Source organism: Nipponia nippon, unplaced genomic scaffold, assembly GCF_047370975.1.
Source record: "Nipponia nippon isolate SJK-2023a ecotype South Korea unplaced genomic scaffold, ASM4737097v1 scaffold_1, whole genome shotgun sequence".
In the NCBI taxonomy this organism is placed as follows: domain Eukaryota; kingdom Metazoa; phylum Chordata; class Aves; order Pelecaniformes; family Threskiornithidae; genus Nipponia; species Nipponia nippon.
Genome location: NW_028262290.1, coordinates 27,011,745 through 27,035,958, shown reverse-complemented (window position 1 = coordinate 27,035,958; position 24,214 = coordinate 27,011,745). Strand labels below are relative to the sequence as shown.

The 24,214-nt window shown below is 38.6% G+C and overlaps 1 protein-coding gene across 1 annotated transcript; it reads left to right on the top strand.

The window, feature by feature from the left end:
* The first annotated feature begins 3,864 nt into the window (after positions 1–3,864).
* Positions 3,865–4,527, top strand: POGK (pogo transposable element derived with KRAB domain). The gene has a single exon (XM_087734589.1). The coding sequence runs from the start codon at positions 3,865–3,867 to the stop codon at positions 4,525–4,527; it is 663 nt and encodes a 220-aa protein (XP_087590715.1).
* Positions 4,528–24,214: the final 19,687 nt, after the last annotated feature.

The window sequence follows — 24,214 nt, the reverse complement described above, 5'->3', positions numbered from 1 at the left end:
ATTCAAATCTGCATCAAAACTCACCTGGAAGTCATTTCACCCCAGGACCAGGTAATCAATACATGTTCCTTCTCCAGTTATATAAAATTTCCCAGTGCAGAAGAAATAATAATAAAAAAATTCACCTGCCCCCAAATGACTTTCTTTGTCTGTCTTTGATACTGTAATGAACTATTGATTCTATGAGTAAGTGTTCCATACTCCTGTCCAAATAATCTTGGGACTCATTATATGAAGACTGGCCCTTGTCCCAGGTTCCCAGCTCTACAGTTGGACTTCATTACTGATCCTACACATCGTAGGAGTTGGTACTTCCCTTCAAGATTTGGATGTAGCAGAACAACTTCTTAGCTGTAGGCGATCTTTGCTGAAGACAATTTTATGGTTCTTTCTGAACTGTAAGAAAGACGCGAGGAAAAAATCTGACTTCAGGTCTTTCTTTTAACAACTTTCTTGTAAAACATAACTATAGCTAGCTCTTTATTTAAATTTTGCTAATTTCAACATTTTCTCCATCTTGATTTCCCAAACACCTATTTGTTTGCTTTAAATTGTCTCAAAGACAAGTGCTGTTACGCCTCAGGGGACGTTTCTGTAGACTCAAAGCAGAAGCTCACCATGGTGGATATCATACCATACTATGATTGTTCTGGGAGGGAGACTGATTTTTAATACAGGCTTCTACACTGATTCTCTTTCCTGTACCTTGCATTGTGGCATTATCTTCTAATTATTCACCTGGTGTATTTAAGATGCAGCTCTTTAAGTTCTTTCCCCGTACATTTCTCCCACTGAAATGTTCTTGTTTTCAAAATGAAGAGCATGCTGCATATTGTATTAAAGCTTTATAAAACGCAAAGACAAGGGGTGCTCTCAGAAACACCACCACTGATGTCAGTGGAGGTAATATGGACCTTGCTGAACTTGACCTTAAAGCCCAAATTTTAAAATTATGATCCCTCTGATTTTGACAGGGATCAAACTAGAGTATGACAATGTCAGTTGTATGAAAACCAGGGTATTTTTACAGGCAAAATCCCATTTTTATATGCAAATCCAGTACAAACCGAACAGGTTTTGTATATGGATACTTTATAGACTGTCTACTTGTGCCAGTGCTTAAAAATGACATATGTACATGATGTGCCAGTGCAAAACCACATTAAACAAGAAGCCTGATGTTCTGCTGGTAATCTAACATTTACTTTAGTTGATACCCTTAACACTTATACTCATTTTCAGCACTGCATAACTAAAGTATCTTGAAATAAAATTGAAAATGAAATAAAATTGAAAATGAAGTAATCTTAGTGCAAAGTCAAATTAGAAGAGAATCAATAAGTATTAACATTTTAAGAAATAACCAGGGGAAAACTAGCAAATTATCCCACAGAAAAGAGATGATATTAATACAAAAGTATAAGAAGCTAATCAAGAAGAAGAATCTGAACACCCACAGAGGAGTTCACAAGCTGTCCTAGGTTTATTTCATTATTATGAATATACAGATAATATCTGATGAAAAATGAGCACAAAAATCTAAAATCTACTTATACTGCTGTATGACTAAAATCATAAGCAGCCAGATTATGCAGACCTGCCAAGTGAAGGCTTCCAGTCATTTCCTTCTTCACAGCACATTGCATTCTTACACCACAGAAGTACTCAGCATAGAGCAGATCTGCAGCCGTTCAGTGGCCTTCAGCTTCAAGATTTCTCCCAGAAAGCAAGATGCAACAGATGTACATACAGTCTTGTTTTGAGGCTTTACATTATGGGGCAGATTTTGCACCAAACTAAACCTATGTTTTCTTAGGCACCAAACACTCATCTCCAAAATTCAGACCTGAGCCTGTGAACTGCAATGTGGTGTATGCCAACTCCAAAGAAATTGCTTAGGAAGTAGAGAATCTTTTCAGAATGATCCATCCCTATATACAATTTTCCTAGCACCTCAAAACAAACACATATTTTTTCTCACTTTGGAAGAAAATGGGCTGAAAGCATCTGTTTTTCATGCCGTCACACTTTTTTAATTTAAAGAGCAAAACCAGAAATATATAGCGGAACTAATATGGGCCACAGTCTTTTTACACTTACATGTACTATCTGTAACTGGGGCAATAAAACTTTCAAAAACAAACGACCTTTTTTATGTCCACTTTTATTTGTCTACCGTTCAAATAATAAAGAAAGTCTATAAAATAGTTCTACTCTGTAACTTGTGAAGTTAAATCCAACTCACCAAAATAATGAAGGAACAACGCTCTTTTAAAAATAGATCCGGTTGTAGCTTAATTAAAGAAGTTAAATACATTCCATTGCTATGAGGCATTTCACAGCAACACACAATTTATTATCTGGAATTAGTCACTGGGTGAAAAAAATATTAAGTTCAATGCTTACTGTTATGGATTAAGGTAGTAGAAGTGTAGGATGCTACCAATTTATTTTGTTGTTATTTTAAACCATGCTAGTGATTAGTTTCAAGCAATTATATGCAAAGACAAGGAGTTGCTTGCTTGGATTTTTTTGTTAATGCAGATCATTTCATTGTATTTCTTCTACGTACTTCAAAATACAAAAATATGGTAAAAATTTCAAGGCCGTATGGTTTCATTGTTAAAATGTTATTTCTGAATACTTTCCTTTATCCACTGAAAATATGTTGCATTTGGGTTGTTATGAGCAGTATTTTACTTATCATCTGGCATTACATGATTCGTGTATGCAGTACTTATTGTATATTACTCAGGCGAAATGTCTATGTAGAGGGCCACTATAATTGTCACATAGTCTACAGCAAGGAAATACCAGGCAAGAGACCTGATATCTCTCTCTAGGTGCACAAACACTAACTGTTGGCCAGCACACCAGAGGTGTGTATGCACCAATGGGGCATCAGTTCTGGCCATAGCTGAGGGTCATTGCTCAGCCAGCCTCTGCCCATGCCAGAGCGCACACACTGTGTCTGTGGGACCAGCTGGCCAAAAAAGATGATTTCACAGGTCATGTGCTGTGCAGACCTGGTTTAAGTAGTTTAATATATAAAATTAGCTATCCTTGAGTGGATACACAGACTGTGTTGATGATTTCCTGACTACCAAAAACTGCTGACTGAATCTGACCACAATTCCAGCAACATAAAACAACACTCAATTTATCCAAAAGAAAGATTAGGGGGTTTTGGCCAAAAATTTAACTTACAAATTGGAGGTTGTCCTCCATTTGCATTATTATGATACCATGACTGTCCACTGTGGAAGGTTCCTTAGTTATGTGTACAAACATGCCCAAAGCAGCCCAAAGTTTGAGAAAGACAACGCAGTGATTTACTGTTGGTTTTCTCACTCATTAGAGAAGAAGCATGGGGAGGATCAGAGTATTCCACTGTGATTTTTTAAATCATTTTAGGTGAATTGTAAAGTAGCAAAACATCTGGAGATGAGAGGGACAAGTGAAAGAGGGAACATATCAAAAGGTATAAGTAGGAGTTACAATGCAGATTTTAAACTCATGCTGGTACTGTATGCAGAAAACACTAACAATTGTGAGTCCAAGAGGAAATATAATGTTACTGAGGCAAACATGCCAAGATGGAAATAATCAAAACAGAAGCTGTTATGCAGTAACTCAATGCAGAAATTGTTCAGTGCCTGAAAAAGGGCACTTCCATGAACTATCACAGAATCACAGCACCACAGAATAGTTGAGGTTGGGAGGTCATCTAGTCCAGCCCTCCTGCTCAAGTAGAATGATAAGGTGCAGAATTTGTGCACTTAAAAAAAAAAAAAGATAGAACCCTAATAGAACCCTAGTTACACAGGAAATCATTAAATGGAAATCTCAAGGAATAGCACAAGCATGACAAATTACATGGCAAAAATTCAAGACCAGTGGTGCATACAGATGATGTGTCATAATGGTTTTTGCCTACAGAGAAGGACTTCACTTTGCCAACATCTACCTTCCGACTTCACCAAAAAATTCATTGCATTCCAGCAATACGTGATTGGATTGCATAAAGGTCACGATTATTGCCTGAGCCAAATGGGAAATGCAGATGAGACACCAGTTTCCTTTGATGAGCCATTCAATAACATCATTGAAGAAATAGGCACAAAATCCGTCATCATCAAAACTTTGGGGAATGAAAAAATGTGCATTACAGTAATGCTGGCAGTGTTAGCAGATGGTATAAAATTGCCACCGTATGTGATCCTGAAGCGGAAAACAATGCTGAAGGACCAGCTGCCTACTGGAATAATTGTTAGGTGTCAAAACCAAGGATGGATGTCTACAGACTTAATGAAGAATTGGCTGAACATCATTTGGAACAGGAGACCAGGTGTGCTGGTACGCAAAAGGAGAATGCTTGTCCTAGGTACATTCAAAGAGTATCTAACACCAGCAATGAAGAATATTGCTGGAGAAATGAATGCTGCTCTTGCAGTTGTACCAGGAGGAATGTCACAACTGCAGGTGCCTGATGTAGTAGAGAACAAGTCCTTTAAAGAGTGTTTGTAGCCCTTATGGCTCTTGGCAGGGGATCCTGCTGTAACCCCTACAGGGAAGCTAAAGAAGTCCTAGTGCAGCACTGCTTTGGCATTGGATTAAGACAGGTGGGATCAGATAAATCCAGAAGTTGTCACTGAATCATTTAGGGAATACTGTATTTCAAATTCCATGAGAGGAACCAGCAATGATTTGAGTTCAAAGAAGCTGAGAGTGGTGAAGACACTAAAAGTGGGGAAGTTGAAGATGGTGTGAGTGACAGTGATGGAAATGATGGTGCCAGATGAAAAATCTAAACTGCAGTAGCAATAAACCATAAGAGAAGAAAATAGACTAAATTCAGGCAAATAATTAGTGAAAAGTTTCTGTCCTTATTGTATGTTGGTTACAGATATGTAATAAACTTCTTTGTTTAAAACCTTTTTCTTTAGGGGTGTTATTTTGGATTCAGCATCATCGTCCCTGGGTAATATCACATACTGTCTGTAACTTGAAAATGCTAGGGAATAATTTTAATAGACAATACTCTGAGAAAGCAGTACTAGATGAGGAAATCTAAAGAGCTAGTGAAAGCAATTTCTCTCCAAACTATTTACCAATCTGTTATGTAAATAGAACATTTGTCAAATTATAAAAAAAAAAAAAAGCCAACAACAAACAAACCACTTTTCAATTGGTACTGCTACTGGACTGAATGATAAATTCCCCAAGCTCAGAGAAGACAAAGAGGAGGATCTGTTGTGAATAAGGGTTCAAAGTCTGGCCCATTGTTTTTATTTAAATGTTGACATTCAGCAAAACCCAAGAAAATAACCCAAATATTGCTTTGGCAACACTTAAAGTGAGACACAAAAAAGAAAGCCAGCCTGGCTCTCCCCACTCAACCCCAAAACCAACAGAGATGCCCTTGTACACCTCCATCTCTGAAAATCTGAAGATCTGGAGAATCATAGGGACATTCACAGATCAGGCTGCTTCAGAGGCAGCTGGAGAAGGAAGTTACCTCCAAGGCTTTGATCCTCACTGGTACCTTGCGAGAAGAGTTCCAGCTCTTTTGTCTTCACTTACTGCAATGAGGCTGTTGTCTACAAGCAGCAAATCTGGAAGGTTAGAGCTGAAAGCCGTGAACTTCTGCCCCGGAAATAAATAGCCAAGGCACATCCCAAAGCTGTGCTGTAGGAAAGTTTAAAAACCCAGTGTTCAACTTGAAACTCAACGCATAGCTGTGCTGGGAAAGGACTTGTGAGGCAGCCTCCTGCAGCAGAGAGCACCATGCAGTTGTCTGTGCTGGAGAAAGCAAGAGGCAGAGATACCAGCAACAAGGTCAAGAAAAGACAAGCGTGAGCCAACAAAGGCTTTCCACTGACTTCAGTGGGTTTTGGATCAGGTCTCTTGCAAATACTTTCTATCTCAGCAGTGGAAAATTTGGATGTTTAATATTCTTTTTTTGTTGGTTTTTTTGTTTGTTGGTTTGTTTTTGGTTTTGTTTTGGTTTTTTTAAATATTCTCAAGCTAAGGATTTCCAGGCATACAGTGCTTTTCTTGTTGCTGTGTGGAAGAGACCAATGGTCTTTTGCTGTGAAATGCACTTGCATTATAACTGGTTCCCCAGTACATTTATCTCTTCAGCTATATATTGCCTTATTTATCCATTCCTATCATCTTTTCGTTTGTTTTTTCTAAACATTGGGGCTGACTATACAGAAGCCAAGAAAATTCAAGGCAGTTTCCAAAGCTGATCATTTTTTCTTTCTTTTTGTAATGAAGACTCCAAACCAGCACTGATGATTTAAAGACGTATGTCTACAGTTTATAAGCAAATCGACTTCCCTGCCATTCTGTGATGGAGCCTTAGAAATCACACAATGCCTGTCACTATTTTTCAGATATTTAATAAATCTGGTTCAATGATTTTCTGACAATTCTCCACCAAAATTATTCAGGCAGCCTCAGTCCCTCCTTTAAAAAAAAAAAAAAAAAAAAGAAAAAAAAAGAAGTCAAACCCAATGCTGTATGGATTCAATTTTGAGTCAATAAATTGTTGATTAATCTGGCTCATGGTGTGTATAAACTCAGGCTTAGCTCTAATGGTAATCAACTCCAGAGTGCCATACAGCTGCATGCTTTCATTTCACACCAAGGGAGCAAGGATTAAATCCCTAATGGAGAAGACATATAAACAGTGTTAGTCTCTGCAACAACCACAGTCCCCATGGCAGCATATTTGTGTATACAGCATGTGAACGTGTGGAGAGGAAGGAGGGACTGGTTTAAAAAAATAATAATAATCTTCACAAGGTGAATGGTGCAACGTGTAGGACAACAGAAATGAGTGAGGGGGAAACCTAAGTGGAGCAAGGCAATAAGTTTAGCAAGGTGCATTGCATCATTAGGCACCTACACTGGCCTCACTCAGGTGGCGTAGTGTAAGATATCTCTCCTGCTCTGAGTGACAACATATGTACGGTGACAGTCTGAGACAGTGAGCCGTTATATGCAGGCTGCTGATAGCCATAAACTCCTAACAGCTATGTGTGTTCATTAGCATGCTGACCATTAAGTGATTCTGTAAAATGTGGTTTTACCCAGACCCTTATTTTCCACCATATAATCTTCCCAAAGCTGTCCCAAAATCTCTAACATAGCAGCATTAAACACAGTGTATTTGTAAAGCTCTCTTTTTTCTTAGAGAATTTTAATCCCATTTATTGGTAACTAGCTTTTAAAATGGCATTTTTCCTTGCTGCATTTAGCTTAGTCCAAGGGGAAAAAAAAAAAAAGATGCCAGATGTCACGGGGCCAATAAGCAGGTGGGCCGAAGCTTCTGTACCAATTCAAACTGGCACCGCATCAAACCTGGTGGGTATAACCTTTAATTCAGTGCTTCCCTGGCACCAGATATAGTGCCATCTGCTTAGCTTTGCTAAGCTGTGCTTGTTTCTGTGCAGGGACGATGCCAACAATGCAAACTGTCTCCTACATGTGCAGGGAATCATCGGTGCAACTAGTTTTTCAAGACCCATATGGTGGCATCTGCAAATGTACACTGTCAGCATTGCTACTTGTACCACCCTTCGTGTTTAAGAATGGAAGGAGAGAGCCCTGCTTTGCAATTCACATCAAGCTGAAGGGATATTCTCTTCCTCCACGCTCCTGTTCTTAAGGGCAACTCGGGGAGGAAGGGAACATGTAGCTTTTAAAGAGGAAGCAGTTTAGAAATCAGGCATGGGAACTGGGGGAAATCAAGTAATAGTTGGGAAAAAAACAATGATTTTGTGGAAACCCTCTTAACTTACTGCCTGAAAGCTTCCCCAGTATAGTTAAAGCCAAAAAATCACTGTATCTTGGCTCTTGGGGGCTATGAAATGGGTTCATTTCCCAGCGGTCACCCCAAGACATGGACACTTCCACTTAGCAGGAATGGATGCCGTCCTATCACCTCTTCTCCATGAGGTGGTACCATCAAGAAGAGTACAGGCCAGAGGGACAGCGTAGGCAGAGGCTGGCTCCAGCACAGCTGTTTTGGTGCTTATTCCAGGCATTAAGGAGAATGGCTACTAACACGGAGTAGGGGATGAACCAATAAACCTATATGCAATGATGAGCAAACCCAGAGCTATTAAAAATCACTTCAAGCTCTCCAGTTTAAGTTTCTTTTTGTTAGAGAGCAGCAATACCTCCTTCCAAGTGCAAGGATGGGGAGGGCATGGGGCCATGGCCAACTGATGCCTCCTCCTTTCCTCTCCCCTGCCTGTCGGCATGTGCCATCCTCAAGAGCACAGGCTTTGCAAGCGCTTTGCAGAGCCAGCGGGTGTGCGTGGCAGTTTGGAGGGGAAGGGCAGAGAGGCACCATCCGTGCTCACACCTCTGAGCATTGGCTTGGCATTTTCCACTCCTTCATAATTTGGCCACTCAGACATTCCCACTGGCTCTGATACGTTACCACCTATCACCAATGTCAGTAAGCAAGATCCTGACACGCTGCTCTGCCAACCATCATCAAAACACCTCTGTGCGGTCAGGAAAAGCACATGTTGACCACAAAGAGCAGCTCTCCTTACTGCAAAATGATTAATCACTCCCACAGAAGGCCAGAAAAATTTGCACTGAAAAGTTTGAACAAAGCCACTTTCTTTGAATTGCAGACGTTGCGGTGGAATGGTTAAACGCATACAATAGGGTTTTTTTTCAGTGGGATAATTTTCCACATTTGATTTCATGGAAATTTTCTATTGATCTAGCAGTTGTCAAAAAAATCACATTTATATAGAGCATAACTGTACCTGACAGTGTGGCTTTAAAGCAAATCCTTCTTCCCTTGCTGCATGTTCCTCTGATCCCCAAGTAGTTCTGTAACATTTTTAAATAAGGAAAAGGTTAACCCAGCAGTTTGGGAATTATGAAGCCTGCTGCCATTTTCCTTTGAAACCTCAAGCAATTCTTTTCCTACACTAGCATGGGCTCCCCCCACCTTCCCCCTCCGTGTCATTGCCCTCCCACTGCATGAGCAGTATAGACCTCTCTGGGTCAAATTCTGCTTATGGGTCAAATTCTGCTTATAGGTGAAAGATAGGGCAAAAATTATTCTTAATTTGCAGGAAAGTTTTGAACCTTCACTAATTCATGGCTTAGTTTCAAGATGTTTGGATAGAACATGTAACAAACTATGCCAATATTACTTTTTTAATTTTAATTCTACTAGCCAGGTTGTCTTCTCTTTATTTAGTGTAAGATAACCGACCAGCACCAAACACAGCTGCAAGTCATGTCACTGGTAATGAATAAGGATTTTTTTGTTGCTGTTATGAACTTGCAGATAGCTTTGCACTGTGACCCTTAAATCACACTAGTCCAAAACTGCCTTTTTTAATTTTTCCATTCCACATGTTCCTTTCCTTGACATTCTATCTTACGAAAAATTATAATTAAAGATTATAACTAATAGAAATTAAAACTTCCTTTATGTAAAGGCCAGTCTCTTTTGGGCAGAAAGATACAAGCAAATGAAAGATTTATTTATTCCTTTGATACATTAAGAAAGAATTTATGCCACGGTAATCTGGCTCTGAGTGTTAGACTACAATTTCTTCCTCTAAAACAGTTCACCATGATTGGTATACAATCTGCTGAAATTTCTGAAGGTCTCTTCATCATGTGCTCTTCCATAAACAGACAAACAAGAAAAAATTTGCACTTGTTGCAAGTTTGATATGGATGCTGCTGGTGCATTGCAGAAAACAGTTAATTGCCCAAATCCACTGCTTGCACTGTTAAGCAGCATTTTTGTTTTTACAAGGAAAGATTACTTGCAAATACTCCCTCTTGTGATCAAAGCTAGAAAACCAATGGAATAATTTTCCACTGGTTCAAATCTTTCTGACTGACATTGTTCAAGTGTTACAAATAGCCTGCATACAGGATTTTTAAGTCCTTCCATTATTTGGTCTTGTAAAAGTGATGGTTGCCTTTCAGAGACATTAAAAAAAGGCTCATTCATCTCCTGATGAGGCATTGCATATGCTGAACTTCATATTTCATTTCATTACTCATGTGAAGAGGACATATTTAAAAGGACGTATTCTTTTCTCCTTTCCCAATTGATAAGACAATATTTTAAAATTGGTGAATCTTCAAGGAAATAAAGGAGTGTTTAAAACAACAACAAAGTTCCTTTTTTTCATCTTAGTGTCTTCACTGAGTTAATTTTTTTTTTTTTTTTTACATAAATCCCTTCAACCTTTAATTTCACCCACTGACCAAGGGTAGCTGCTGGACATTATGAGGTTAACAATACAGCACCTGCCTTAGACTTTCCAGAAGCATACAAATATCTAAAAAATAAAAATGAGGTACATAATCTATGTTTTAAAGGGCTGTTAAGCTGCCTTTTTGTGCTTAACCCAAAAGAGATGCTGGCCGTAGAAAATCCATTTTAACCCCAAGAAATGCCACCTGAGTCTTCATTCAGAAAATCCAAGTTTGTGAAAATCCAGCCTTATATCTTAGCTGGTATTTATTTTTCACAAAAATGTTAACTAGGCTCCTAGGTGTGCCTGGTGCAGATTTAAGTCTTAAAATTAATGTCCTCACATTTCACTGAGAGTTTACCATTAGCGTGTTACTCATTGTTTACCTCACTGCCACTAGACATGCTCCACCATCGATTTTGTTCTGTCTGTCACTGTGGAAGAGAAAGAACACTTCCAAAATCAAGTCTTAGGAATGGTGGAGTACACAGTTTTGATGAAGAGAAAATGTTGGTTAGAGACAAAGAATTGTTGAGGAAATTCAAAATTAAATACCCAAACTTTGACATGTTTATGCAGTCTTACAGAGCTCTGGTCGCCCTCTCCAGCTACCTGAGGCAAATTGAAAGGAACAGTGATTGCTTATGCATTTCTATGTGGAGAACAAAAACATGAATGCACCTGGATTTGCTTCTGTTTCTAATAATTACTACATGAAATGTATGTGCACTATTGCACAGTCAGTAGAGAGCCTCTACCCTGAGCTATGATGGACCATGTCTCTGGAGGATCCCAGCCCTGCATGTCACTCTAAGACCTAGATCCTGCAAAACTGCTGCCAGCTCTTCATATTGATTGTTCATTGCTATTTACTGGACATCTCCTCAAATGCCTGTTTTTTCCCCCCCAAGACATTTTTATTTATTGTTTTGGTTTAAGTATGTCTTTCACACTGCTCTCCTTGCATTCCAGTGTATTTTACTTTGGGCACCAATAAACAGTTGCTTTTTTCTAGAGAGGTTTCACTGTTCTTTTTTCTGCTGAGATTGCTCCTGAACTTTCTTCTGGATGCTCTTACACACACTGCTGAAGCACTTGAACCAATAAAATGCTTTTGTACGCTATTTTATTCATACTTATTTACACCATCCGAATACCAATCTATATCTAAACCTGTAAAGTAACACTCACGGCTTGGCCAGTTTGCTTCCAGGATCCTCAAGGCTCAGTAACAGAGCACTGCACACTTTGGAGTAAGAAATGATCAATAGAACGTGCCACCAGTATTTTCATGCATCTCACTTGATTATGTGAAAATATTAATATAAAATTATTTATTTCTTTTCTGTCAGCAACAGCTTAACCTTAGATTGTCTTAGCTTATAAATGAAAAAAAAAAACATAGAAACCAAGTAGAACAGAGCAGACAAGGAAAGGCCCCTCAGCCCAAGCTGTGCTAGAGCACCAGACCGGCATTTCGCAGTAAACAATGGCCAGGGTAAAATCCTTCAGTGTTTTTTACATTTTGCTGAATGCTGTTCTAGTACGTTTTCTTCAGGGGCATTATAAAGCACACCCAAGAAATGGTCTCTGGGTTTTGTGAGTTCAGAAGATGGCAAGGCTGGCTCCCTGCAAGCAGGGCTGACCTTTCTAAAGCATTTATGCTGGCGTACCAGAGGCTGAATAATCTGAGAGACAGACATAGAGCACATATAAATAAATGAATCACACAGAGGAATATGAAAATTCCCATGCAGGATATGCCTTTTGCAACATGTTAACCCTTTCTGCAGAGAATTTATGGACAAAGAAGTTGTGTTGATAGCTCCAGTCATCTGTGCTAACTCTGCCATAACTTCATCCATGTGGAGTGAACTATGTCTTCAGCAATGTCTGGAATGTTCCCACATCTGCTTAATTTATTTCAGAAATGCCAGCAGTGTCACAAAAATGTTCATCTACACAGGCTTGTGCAGGGTCTCAAGCTCTAATAAATGTTACTACTTATTAATCAGTGACATTCATTTTTGTATGTTTAAACCGATTAAACACAATGAACAACAACAGAGACAAGAAAAGTATAATCCCCACTGCCATTACATTTCCATTTAAACAGATGTTTCCTTTCCTTGTTTTATAGACTGGAAGAAGTAAATTAGTTGCAGAGTTTGACAACACATTTTTTACAGCAGCTTACAAACTATTTAAAATCACTAAGCAGGAGTATTAGCATTGCATTTGCTCCAGGGCTACCATGGTGGTGAAATAGGCTTACAGGCACTTCCCTAAAGCCTATGAATGATTCAAACCCACTTTATATGCAAAATCAAAATACATGCCCTCTCTCAGATATTACATGCTATGCCTATCTGTGAGAAGGAATACCCACCAGCATCTAAAGTATAGTCTTTATTTTTATTGAGTAGAATTCCAGCTCTGAATGGGATCAATTACCAAACACTGTAGAACCATATAATCTCTGTTCTCAAAGAATTTATACTAGGATTGTAAATGAAAAGGCAAAAGGAAGATAGAGCAAATAAACAAGAGTACCAGAAAATCAGGAGAGGCTGTAGTGTCCTAGAACATGAGATGTTTAGCCACTGTCAATTTTTAGACAACCAGGTATATATTGACCTTATCAGAGTGTGTGATTACACTGTTTTATCATTCCTAGTTGGCAAAACTAGTCCCTGCTTATTCAGTTCATAACCATGCCTCACACTAGCATGTTTTCTGTCACCACCCCAAAAGAATAATGGCTATCAAACCACCCTGGGAACCAAAATCTTAGCAGAAAAATATTTATTTGGTGTGAGGAATGCATCTCACAAAGGAAGTGGAGCTTTTGAAGTGCAGTTGCACTGTCGACTTAGTATAGACAATCATTGAAAAGCACAGACTGAACATATTTCTATACAAGGTAGATTCCCATTCTCCTAAATGTGCATCTTTCAAAGAAGAATACACAAAAGCTTGCATTTAATTCCTGGCCTCACATGCAGCACGCATTGGTCTAGGTTGTGTAGCAAACTTTGAAGTTGGAGGCACATGAGTAAATATGCAAAGGTCAGGCCAATCAGTAGAAGGAGTTTGCACAGAGACGAACAACTGATTTCTGATATGTGTGAACAGGGGAAGATTTGGGCTGAGGAAAAAGATACAGTTCTTTTGGAGATGGTTGAAGTATTGTGATAAATTAACACTCCCCCTCTTTTCCTGCAAGCTACATCCTCATGACCTTTGGTGAAGCAAGTGAAAGGAAACTCTATCCTGCTGCAACTTCAAAACCCCTGCTGCACGGTAGTTAACACTTACATGGTGGCAAGGACTAGCTGGTCCATCACCCTACACACCCCTAGGATGCAAAATTGCTCTTAGCTCAAAAGATGGAATCAAAGGTTAATAACATCCAGTCTGCATGTGTCCTGAAGCATGTGAGATAAACCACAGCAGTGGAGGCAGACCAGACCAGAGAGCTCCACATTATGGAGGTGGAATCAATAACTCTTTTTTTCTCAGATCAGAAGTTTGCTACACTGAACAATAAATGGCCTTTTTTACTGCTTTTGTCTTTCTCGACTTTGGAGCTCCAGAACAGTCTCAAAGAACACACAGACAAGGAAAAGTCTCCACATTGCATGTAAGAGCTTGTTCAACACAAAGAGGAGAGACACTGTGGAAGCACAGCAGGACAATTATGTCTCAGAGAAGTCTCCAGACAAGGAGGAAACTCCAGTAGGCTAAAGCTGTTGTCAAACACACTGTCTTTTATCCACCTCTGCAATTGCACTGCTTGGCCCGTTAGGGGAACGGCATCAAAATTCAGCCTTCTGTCCCTCCTCCCTACCTGGAGGTCTGCATTAACCCTCTTACAATATGCTTCTGAGGAAGATGCAGAAGACAAAATACCTGTTCCTCACAGCAGAAGCTTCATATCAGTGAGAGTACAACCACATGACTGAGCAGGTGAAAAGACTAGGACACAAGATACATGAGCAGAGAGTGAACACCGTTTAGGACAAGCTGAAGTCTGTGGAACAGAAATTCAGGAGAGCCATGCAGGAGAAGAATACCATCTTAAGAGGGAGAACTGATGGAAAACATGGTTGAAGTTACAGCAGGAACACAAGGACAGGAAAGTACTGGCCCAGCTAACACAAACCGGTACATTGGTAAATCTGCCTTGATCTATACCAACTCTGGATTTGAACTTGATATTACATCTAAAAGAAAGGCAAAGAATAAACAAAATTTCATTGGTTTGAATGAAAATATAATACTCAGGAAATGAAAATTGAAATCTCACTGAAAAAAAAAAGACTGTCCCACAGAAGAATAAATACAGATCACATACCTGCAATTTAAATTTCAAACCCCAAAGTGACTCTAGCATTGCTGGCACAGGGCCTGAGAAACCTGCAATGCAGCTAGGTGCTCAACATGAACCTCTCCCACAGCTCTGTAGACTTCTATCCAAAGAGAAGCAGCCGTGAGAGGAAAAGAAAGTTGAAGTACACTGTGGGTGTAGTTCCAAGACAGGGCCAATCACCTGTAAATGATTTTTTTAAAAAAAAACAACAATGATAATGACAAAACAGGAAAAGAAATTGAAAAGCAGTTAAGTGGTGCACTCTGAAATGTCTCCACTGAATTATGATAAGTATGTATTAGCTGCAGCATGTTTATCTATGTCCACAAGAGAGGATTAGCTGCAAACATTCTTCTGAGATAAACCAGAACTATTTGGTGCTGGCACTGTTAAATTTTTGTGATATGCAGGTGTTTGGAGCATGTGTGCAGCTTCCTCATTGGTTTTGATCCAGGTATTTCCATTGAGAGTATTTTTATGCACTAAATGTGACGAGGTACATAGAATAATGGCAAACACTCCATGCATCTAGCAAAAATAGCTTTATTCACATTGAAGCTTAAAATAATTTCATGTGTTAAGGGCAATGAAAGTAAATACTCACTTTGTCAGAAAAACTTGGTGTCAGTGAATTTCACCCGCTTCTAGTTGGCAGACATCCCCACAGGCTGCGTAGTGCAATGCTTCTTGCAGATGGACGAGAGCATAGCTACCCCGTTTCTGATGGCAGAGAGGGCACAACGTGAGCACGGATTTAGGGTGGCTGGGAGATGCAGTCCTGGGTAGAAATGTGGGTGAAAACAGTCCTCTGCAGTGTCTAGTATCTTTGCAATGCACCCGTGCTGCACCAGAGCTCTTCACCCCAGCCCACAGCCATTTCTGTCCTGCTTTAAATGGCCTCATGCCAGGTCAAGATCTGCTGTTTGTCACCTCCCACCTCTTCTTGTTCCCAAAGCTCTTCAGCTCAGCTATCCTCCAAGGGCCCAACTTTCTGAACCCTCTTGATGACACAGGCCTGTAAGATTTCTCTAGTGACTTTGAGAGGCACCCGCTTCTTTCTGTTAGGAGACTTTTCTGATGTCCACTGCATCCTTACTGCCCTAAATGTAGTAGCTGTAATTTAGCAGTAATTTAGGTGTTTATTTCAGAAGTGGTGCTCTATGTGACATCCAAAATCTAGGCACAATTTTGATAACTAAATTCAGCAGACCAAATGCCAACTTAGATATCTGAAGAGGAGATTAAGTTACACAAATCCCCTGAAATTTTACAGCTGCACATTTTTAACTTCTCCAGTTTTCACTGAAAAGCAACATTTTTCAGTTAAAGGATCTTTTCAAATAACTCCTAGTTTCTCCTGTCACTTACCAGCACTCCATTCTGTCAAATGACTTATTGCAAATTGTGCCTCTCCTGCAGTTCCTGCTGTCCCGTAACCTCTTGGGCTATGCTATACTTACCTAAGACGTGGGGGCAGCTCTGCACCTTCAGTCTGATTCACGTGGAAGACCACTATATACTTTTACCTAGGGATCACTGCATGGTTTTAATCTTGTTGCTCATCTGCTGAAAGCCACATTATCAGCCCCTATGCCCCTATGCAACGTGTTCTGTTGTTTACACGTAATTTCCAGTGTTTCAGATTTTTCTTTTTAAATCTTCACATGTCAGTGATCCAATTTTTGAAACTTGTCATTGTGTTCTATGGTATAATGAGACACCTTGAAGTCTCCAACTATTTAACTACATGCACCCTCCTCCACTGCAATTGCCTTTCAGCACAGGTGACTCCCACTGAAATCTGGTATTATCCATGAGATCTCATCGGTATTTCATGGCTAGTAACCATGAAAATACATTTCATTTTTGTTTTCTTCAAATTTCACATTTAATGTCTCATTGCAGTTGTGCAACTTTCAGCTGAAGTCATAGGATTTTTTGGCACTAACCTTGAGATGAAAGGAAAGAAGTGTATTTCCAAAGATTAAAGATTATAAAGTTATTGATAGGTTCCAGTGGACTATGGATCTACATAGGTTCCAGTGGACTATGGATCTACTCCAGTATCACTCAAGTTAACGGGATTTTACTTCTGGCTACAGTTAGAAGTCTGTATGGGCTTCATTCACTGTAAGGCTAGAAGCATTACAAATTCAGAATAATAACTTCCATTGAGTAATACACCTAAAGTGAACAAAGATTTACCTACACAAATTACAGAGCAAGAATATCTATATATTATCACTTGGAGACAGAGGTCCAACACACTTAATCTGCTCGTAATTAAAGGAGCAGATTTGCCAGTCCTGCCAGAAACTGAAAAGAACTATGGTCACACCACATAGAGGTCTTATATCTTCCTGACTTTTATGCTGAATTCTGTAAACAACAACAAAAAAATTAAAATGCAGCATACAAAAATACAGCATTAAAATATTCTGCTATGCATCTTAAAATAACAGGGCAGAACAAAATTATGGCAAAAATTAAATAGTTAAGCAAAACTAAAATAGTATGTCCTTTAGCCCTTCCACGCTAAGCACAGCACTTTAGCACACAATTAACTATAGGCCATTGCCAAGTATTTCAGTGAACAGGAATGGATATCAGGGTTGAGATCCAACATAACAGAACAACAAAAAGGAATAAGCAGATACTCACCCTGCACAAGACCTTGGATCTATCAAGCCAAACCATTCTCTCCTCTTCATTTAGTCAGTGCTAAAAAGCCCTCTGTAAGTCTGTAAGACATCTTACCAACTCATCAGGTCTTATCAACTGCTATGACTGAGAACCATGTCATATAAAGTGATTTTTAAGCCTCCAAAACATTTAAAAATTTTTAAAAATTTTTTAAAATAAAACTTTTTTTTTTTTTTACTCTTGTACTTCCATGAGGACTCTCAAGTTCCAGGAAATGTCAAGACTTTATTCTGGAATTATCTGACAACTTTTCATTCCCAGTTCTACCTACATGTATGGTCTCGTCTGCTCATAACTTTTAGCCTTTCAACAGTTTTGTCATATTACCAATAAGACCTTTTACTTGCTGTTTTTTTATTCCCCTGCTAGACAGTAACATGTTCCCTCCCAATCCTTTTTCTCCCTGAGGTAAACACACCAAGATCTTCTAATCTCTTCTCATAAAAACAATCCATCCTTCCCCCCCCCAAAAAAAATATTATTCCAGTTTGAATTCACCTTTCTTAATATAGGTGATCAGAACTGCAAAAACCTCTCTGTATGCTCTTATCAATAACTTTAGGCTGAGATATGAGGCTTGGCTGATATAGCTGAGGACTGGGTTTGCCACCTTCTCGGAGGCATCCCTCGGATGGCTCAGACATATCCTGAAACAGATGAGGGTACCTTGAGGTCCCTCTCCTCCTCTGCCATTCTTCCCATTGGGCTTATCAAAGAATTTCTTTCTAGTTGCCCCTCTAAGTGACTGACCTTGCACATTTTGCTATTGAATTACAGCTCTTTTCTACCATTTCAGTCCTCTAGGTAACACAGATCTTCCTGCATTATGCTTCGATCCTCTCCATATTGACAAAACCTCCAATTTTGTCTCATTACCACACTGCCACTTTTTATGCCTTTGTCATTACTAAAGCTATTAAGGAAAGGTATGGGCAGAGGAACTGGTTACCAGAGGGAAAGCCAAAACACATCATTTACTGTGCAGCAACTGCCCACATGCACCCTCCTACCTTTAGTGAAAGAGAGGAGCTGTCTCCTATTTATCATGGGGTACTGAGGGGCAAGTGTGTTCAGAGAAATAGCTACTGCACTTAAGCGTAAACTCACACTCTAGCCCATGACAGTCATGACAATTGATTAGGTCTCCTTAATCAGTCCCTAATGATCCCTAAAGACTTCAGGGTACCTCCTTCCAGCCTGATGATCCCCTTTAAGCACAAGCCATTGCATGATTATCTTGCCCTCAGTCAGCTCTTTACCTATTTTATAAGTTCCCTGCTAATCCCCATCCTCTCTAGTGCAATTAGTAAATTCCAGTGGAGCACTACATTAGGTGCCCTACTGAAGTCCAAGCAGATTTGACCTACCTTACTTCCTCGTTAAGTCAGTCAGTTGTTTTACTGAATAATGATATCACGTCAGTTCTGGTAAATACAAGTTGCATTTTAGCTCACTTAGCTTCATATCTTTGTTTATACTTTCCTTCCAAATTTATTCCAAACTATATGTACTGTTGATGTAAAACTCATGATCCTGTAATTGTCCAGAACACTTTTTCTCCTTTCTTAATATGGGTTTATACTACTTATTCTTCAGTCATATTCTCCATCTTTTAAAATAATATATAAAAATAATACTAACAAGCTCTGATTATTTCATGCTGCACTGATGATTATGTGCGTGTTTTCTCCCTATGCATGATATTAAACTTTCTGGATTTTGATTCTGTCTTAAATGTGGAGATTTCAGATTCTCTTCTCCTGGATTTCTTGATCTGTTTAGCAAGACAAATCATTGTTCAATATCTTCACACTTGGCAAAAACTGAAAAAAAAAAATGAAAATTAATTTTGCTTTTGAGCCATAGCTAAATCTTAACCCAATGCCCCTGCATAGAAGTATGGCTTCCTTCATTGTTCTTTTGTTAGCTTTACTACCAATAAACCTTCTGCTATTTGTGTATTTGTTTTTATTTTCTCTGCAAGGCCTAATTCAGTCTGACTTAAGGTAGTTATCTCTCTTTCCCCACAGTTTTTCACCTTTCAAGTAGCTTGCTTTCCTGATCAATACCCTTTTCTGTTCCCTGCGGGTTCGCTGTTCATTCCTTATGTCCTTTTTTGCTTTCAATGTATGTGGACCTGATATCCTTTCTACACTTCTCTCCTTCGAATTTTTAGAGAGATGTCACAGTTTTGACTTTAAAATATTCCAGAGCTCATCCATATTCAGGACACTGAAGCTTTCAATCCAGATGACTCCACTAATTGGGTTCCTTAATGTCTTAAACAGTCGCAAAACCTTACTTACGCACCTGTTTTTATTTAGCTTCCATTTAATTTAAAAAGAAACCACTGCTGATCAGGATAGAAGATTATTCTCTGAAACCATCATTTCTGTCACGTTCTCATTACTCACACCAATTCATAACTTCTTGTTGGTCCAGCGATTACGTGGCAATCAGGCAACTACCACATCCAGAAAGAGTTGCACCAGGCAAACTGCTCACGTTAGGCTGGGTCCTTCAGCTGCGGCTGAAGCCTCCTTTAATGGCACAGTGCTACAGTTCCCAGCAACACTTGGTCTGTTCAATAAGCTGTTTGTCTATTCTGAATCTAAGTGTGCTGATTACCACCTTTACTATTACTGCCACGTGGAAAATAAGGTGTTTATTAGCCTTCTCAAAAACATATTTATTCCAAATATGTTATTTTGAGCGCTCCGTTCTTTCCTAACAGTTTAACACATTGGTAGTATTCAAAGCCTTGCGCTACCTTTATTTTTATTTTATTTTTTAATTTTCCTTGAGCAATTTTCCATCCACTCCCATGGATTACCACATTCCAAGCCCAGGTTCTCTTTGACCAGGTTTCCTTTATTTCTGTATTGTCTGCTTTCACAGTTTGTGCCAGGAAAATGTGTTTCTCAAGGTACCTGCACTTATGGTCAAATACTTATTTCTCATAAAAGGCACAAATTTTCCTAGCCAAATAGACAATACTGTATTGCCCCCCAGCTACTTCTTCTGCATAAATGCTTCTTTTCTTCTTAGTGTCCATTCTTCTAAAATCTGGTGTTTCTTTATCTATACATTCAAGACACCTATATACCCATGAGAAAGGCTTTTATTTTTTAATTTGTAGAAATGGTAGGAAGCTATTGGGATTTCTTTTCCTTGTTGGGGTTGATCTATCAGCGAAACAGTTTTCTTGTGTATCCATTCATCAAAGTATTTGCTGAATGACTTTTTGTTTTGAATAAATTACTACAACACAATTTATTGTAAATGTCTCCACATTTGATATTCAGTTCTATAGTCTGAAAAACAAATTCCTGTGATCAGAAGCTCTTGCTCGAAAGCCAGAATTTGTTTTGCTCAGATGAATTAGTTAGTTGACATTAGTATTGCCAGCAAATTAAATACACTAGAGCAGCAGCTGAACATAAACAAGAAACAAAGTTTTAGTTAAAAAATTAAAAATATTGAAAATATTTTCAGAAGCACTTTCTCAGATCTGATATTTTTATATTTATCTCTTTTGATTCAGCCAACATCCAGAATGCACTGACACTCAGAAACAGTAATGAGAAAAAAAAATTCAGTAGCTAAAAAAACCCAACATCTAATCTGTTCAGGAGGAATGGTGGTTTGAAGAAAGAGACTAGAGTTAGAAACTATATTCTGTTTATTTTCTCTAAATGAATTGGACACATCTATAATAAAATCATGCATTTTTTTCTCTATTAAATTAATTTAGATAAATTAATTATAAAACAATTATCTGACTTTTTATGTCATGCAGGAAGTGTCATTTATATGCTAGTTGTATGCAAGGAGAGGAAAGGTTGCCCTCTTAATTTATTGTAATGCATGCAACAATGAAACATGATTTAATTGAAACAAAAGACAAGAGGATGAAAAGAAACTTTTTTTTTTTTTTTTCAGAAAAATCCAAAGCATTTGCATGTAAGGCCTTGAAGCATTTCCACATTATAAATTATATATTTATATGTAAATGGACTTCTGGCTTCTGTCCAGAATCTCTGACAAACTGAATGCTAGATTCTTCTGTCTTTACCTTCACTGAGTAGTGAACTATGCCCTGAATATTCCTATAGATTTCTATGACTTTGCATAACTTAAGCTACCATATGTAAGCTACATGTGAAGGTGAAGGGGTTTATAACAAAATGGGTGCATCTGGGAGCTGCCTACTCCCCATTTGAAAAATAAAGAGTCCCATACCTGCAAAGCTGATGCAGATGGTCGAACCGTGGGATCAAAGCAAAAGGTTTGGACTGTTTTTCCAATATCAGAAAGATTTTCTCCATTAAAAAAGATCCCTTTCACGCTGACATGAATCCATGATGGCTCAAAATAAGTTTGTGTGGTTTTGAGGAAGAAATGGTAAAAGGCAAGAAAAGAAATAACCCTGCTGTATTTACAAAATCCCAGGGATTGACAAGGAATACCCTAACCACTGAGCAAAATTGTGATCCCTCATACAAAATGGACACAACTGCGGGAGGGAAGGAGATCACTTAAAAATAGCCAAAAAAGTCTTTGTTTAGCACAGGAATCCCAGACTGAACCAAATAAATCTTTACTGAATAAACCACATCATACTTTCATAAGTTCAAAATCAATTAATTGTTTTCTGGCAAAATTATTTTGTCAGGAAACTCCTGACCAGTTCCTAATTATGAGCCTTATTTCATAGCCATCGGTAACGATCATACTGCTGGAAGGGCAAGTGGTTTAAATGACTCAATTCTGACTCCACAAGATGACTCATCAAGTTGAAGGTGACTTGCTAATAAGGGCTATCACTTCAATATCAAGGAAATGTAGGAAGACCTATAGCAGAATACACTTTACCGTTCTGCTTAAAAAAGGAAAATAAATATATTACTTAATCCTTTATTGTCAGTGGAAAAGAAGTCTTTGAAGAGATGACAAAAATGTGGAAATGTGAACAGGAATGCACCTGGTCACCATTTTACAGAATTTGCCTTTCCTAACTATTTCCTACCACAAATAATTTATAAAATATGTATTTTGTGGATTATTGGTGTATATTTTGCTTGCATTACTTCTCATAAAATAGCTCCCTTAGGCTGTTCTCTTTTGGGATTCTTGTTTGAAGAAACGAGAGAGAAGGAAGGATTTCCCTTTGCTTAGAAATCCCTGGATCTCCACCTAAAGATCTCAAGTTTCAAAGGAAAAGCTTTCCAGGTGAACACAAACCCTCTACCCCAAGGCTTTTTTAAAAAAACTCAACCAGTGGTTTTCTCTTTGGAAATACCACTGCAGCACATTATAAGAACTGTAGTCAGACACCTCATGCTGCTGCCACTCTTTTGTTTGGGCTGGAATCTCTATCACCACATTTGCCTCCACCATGCTACAGATAAGAAAGCAGTCATATATTGTAGGACAGCATAGAAATACCTGAGCAAGATTAACGTATGAGTAAATGAAGTTTTTCAGCCTATTATTCAGCGGGAGTCCCACACTTTTTCTAGAGCCTGGGCCACCTCAGATGGCTCTTGCTACCTCTACAATGCACCATGAGAGTCCATGCGAGCACCAAGTCCATAAAGCAAGAACAGAGATGGAGGTATCAAAGCATCATTTCCAACTAAACAATTTCTGATATATGCCAAACGTTGAAATTTTCCACTAGAAAGAAAAGGAATCTCCAGCAAAATTCTTGTTTCACAATTCGGTGGTACAGATAGATACAAAAATATGACATTGAATGATAGAGCTGATACTGCAGCAATGATACAGGGAACAGGAAAAATGTTAGTTTGGTGTCACATAAAACTATTAACAACAATATTTTGCACATACGAAGTGTGATGAAAGTTTGTTGGTTTCCATACGTAGATTTCAGAGCATGACTTTATAAAAAAGCTTTGTTTCAAATTGTATTTGTTGCTACAATACAAGCACTCTTGGTTCGACCAGTATCACAGAGTCCCATAATATAATTTTACAACAGAATTTAAGGCAGCAGTAGTTCTGCTTTTCAAATGTTCCAAGGGAAAGGTAGAAGCTCTTGATAATGACATAAGGTAACAAATAAATAAATTCTGATTTTAAACTATCACTTTCTATTTTGAAAGCTGTATTTGCTTCAAAAATGGGCTTTGGCTCATTTGAACAAAAAGCCTTCAGCTTGTTATACAGAACAGGGGGTGGGCTGTATCATGAAGTTCATACACTGTAAATCTGGACTCAAGTTTTAGTACTGGGCTACCCATGAGCTCAGAGACACAGCTGATCTCCTTCAGTCTGGTGTCCCTCCTGGAGCATTAGTAAATAACTAACTGTTCCACTTAGGCAGGTGCTGTTACAAGGCAGATTATAATTACCTCTACGCTGTGGTTGCAACAAGAAAAACACAGTGCCTTGAAACCTTAAAATTAGGAATGACTTCAGGTTCAACCAACTTGTTTTAAAAAGTGGACTACAGCAAAGCTAGAAAGCCCAATAAAATAAAATATCACAGTCACCTAGTATAATTAAAGCGAGTGAGCCAAATGATTTACTGGTTAACTGTATAATTCCCCCTGGAAGGGAATACATCTGATCTGTAGCCAGCACTGCTATAAACATCATTTCTTTCTCTGGAGTCAAAAATAAATATCTTTGTTGCTTTTTGGGGGGGTTACAATCTCCTGCAGCTTAGGAGGTCGCAGCCCTCTTCAGTCTGACACTAAACAGAAAAGGTGAAATACTGTCAATGAGAGTTTTGCTATTGATTTCAGCTAAGCCAGGACTTCATTCCATGTGTTTCACCCACTCTTAAATTTTAGTAACACTTATCTTATCTATCCTAAGAAATTTCAATGGCAAAAAAAAAGTTTGACAG

Bases quoted from the DNA above. Each gene is read 5' to 3' on its own strand.
- POGK (XM_087734589.1), top strand. From the start codon at position 3,865: ATGACAAATTACATGGCAAAAATTCAAGACCAGTGGTGCATACAGATG.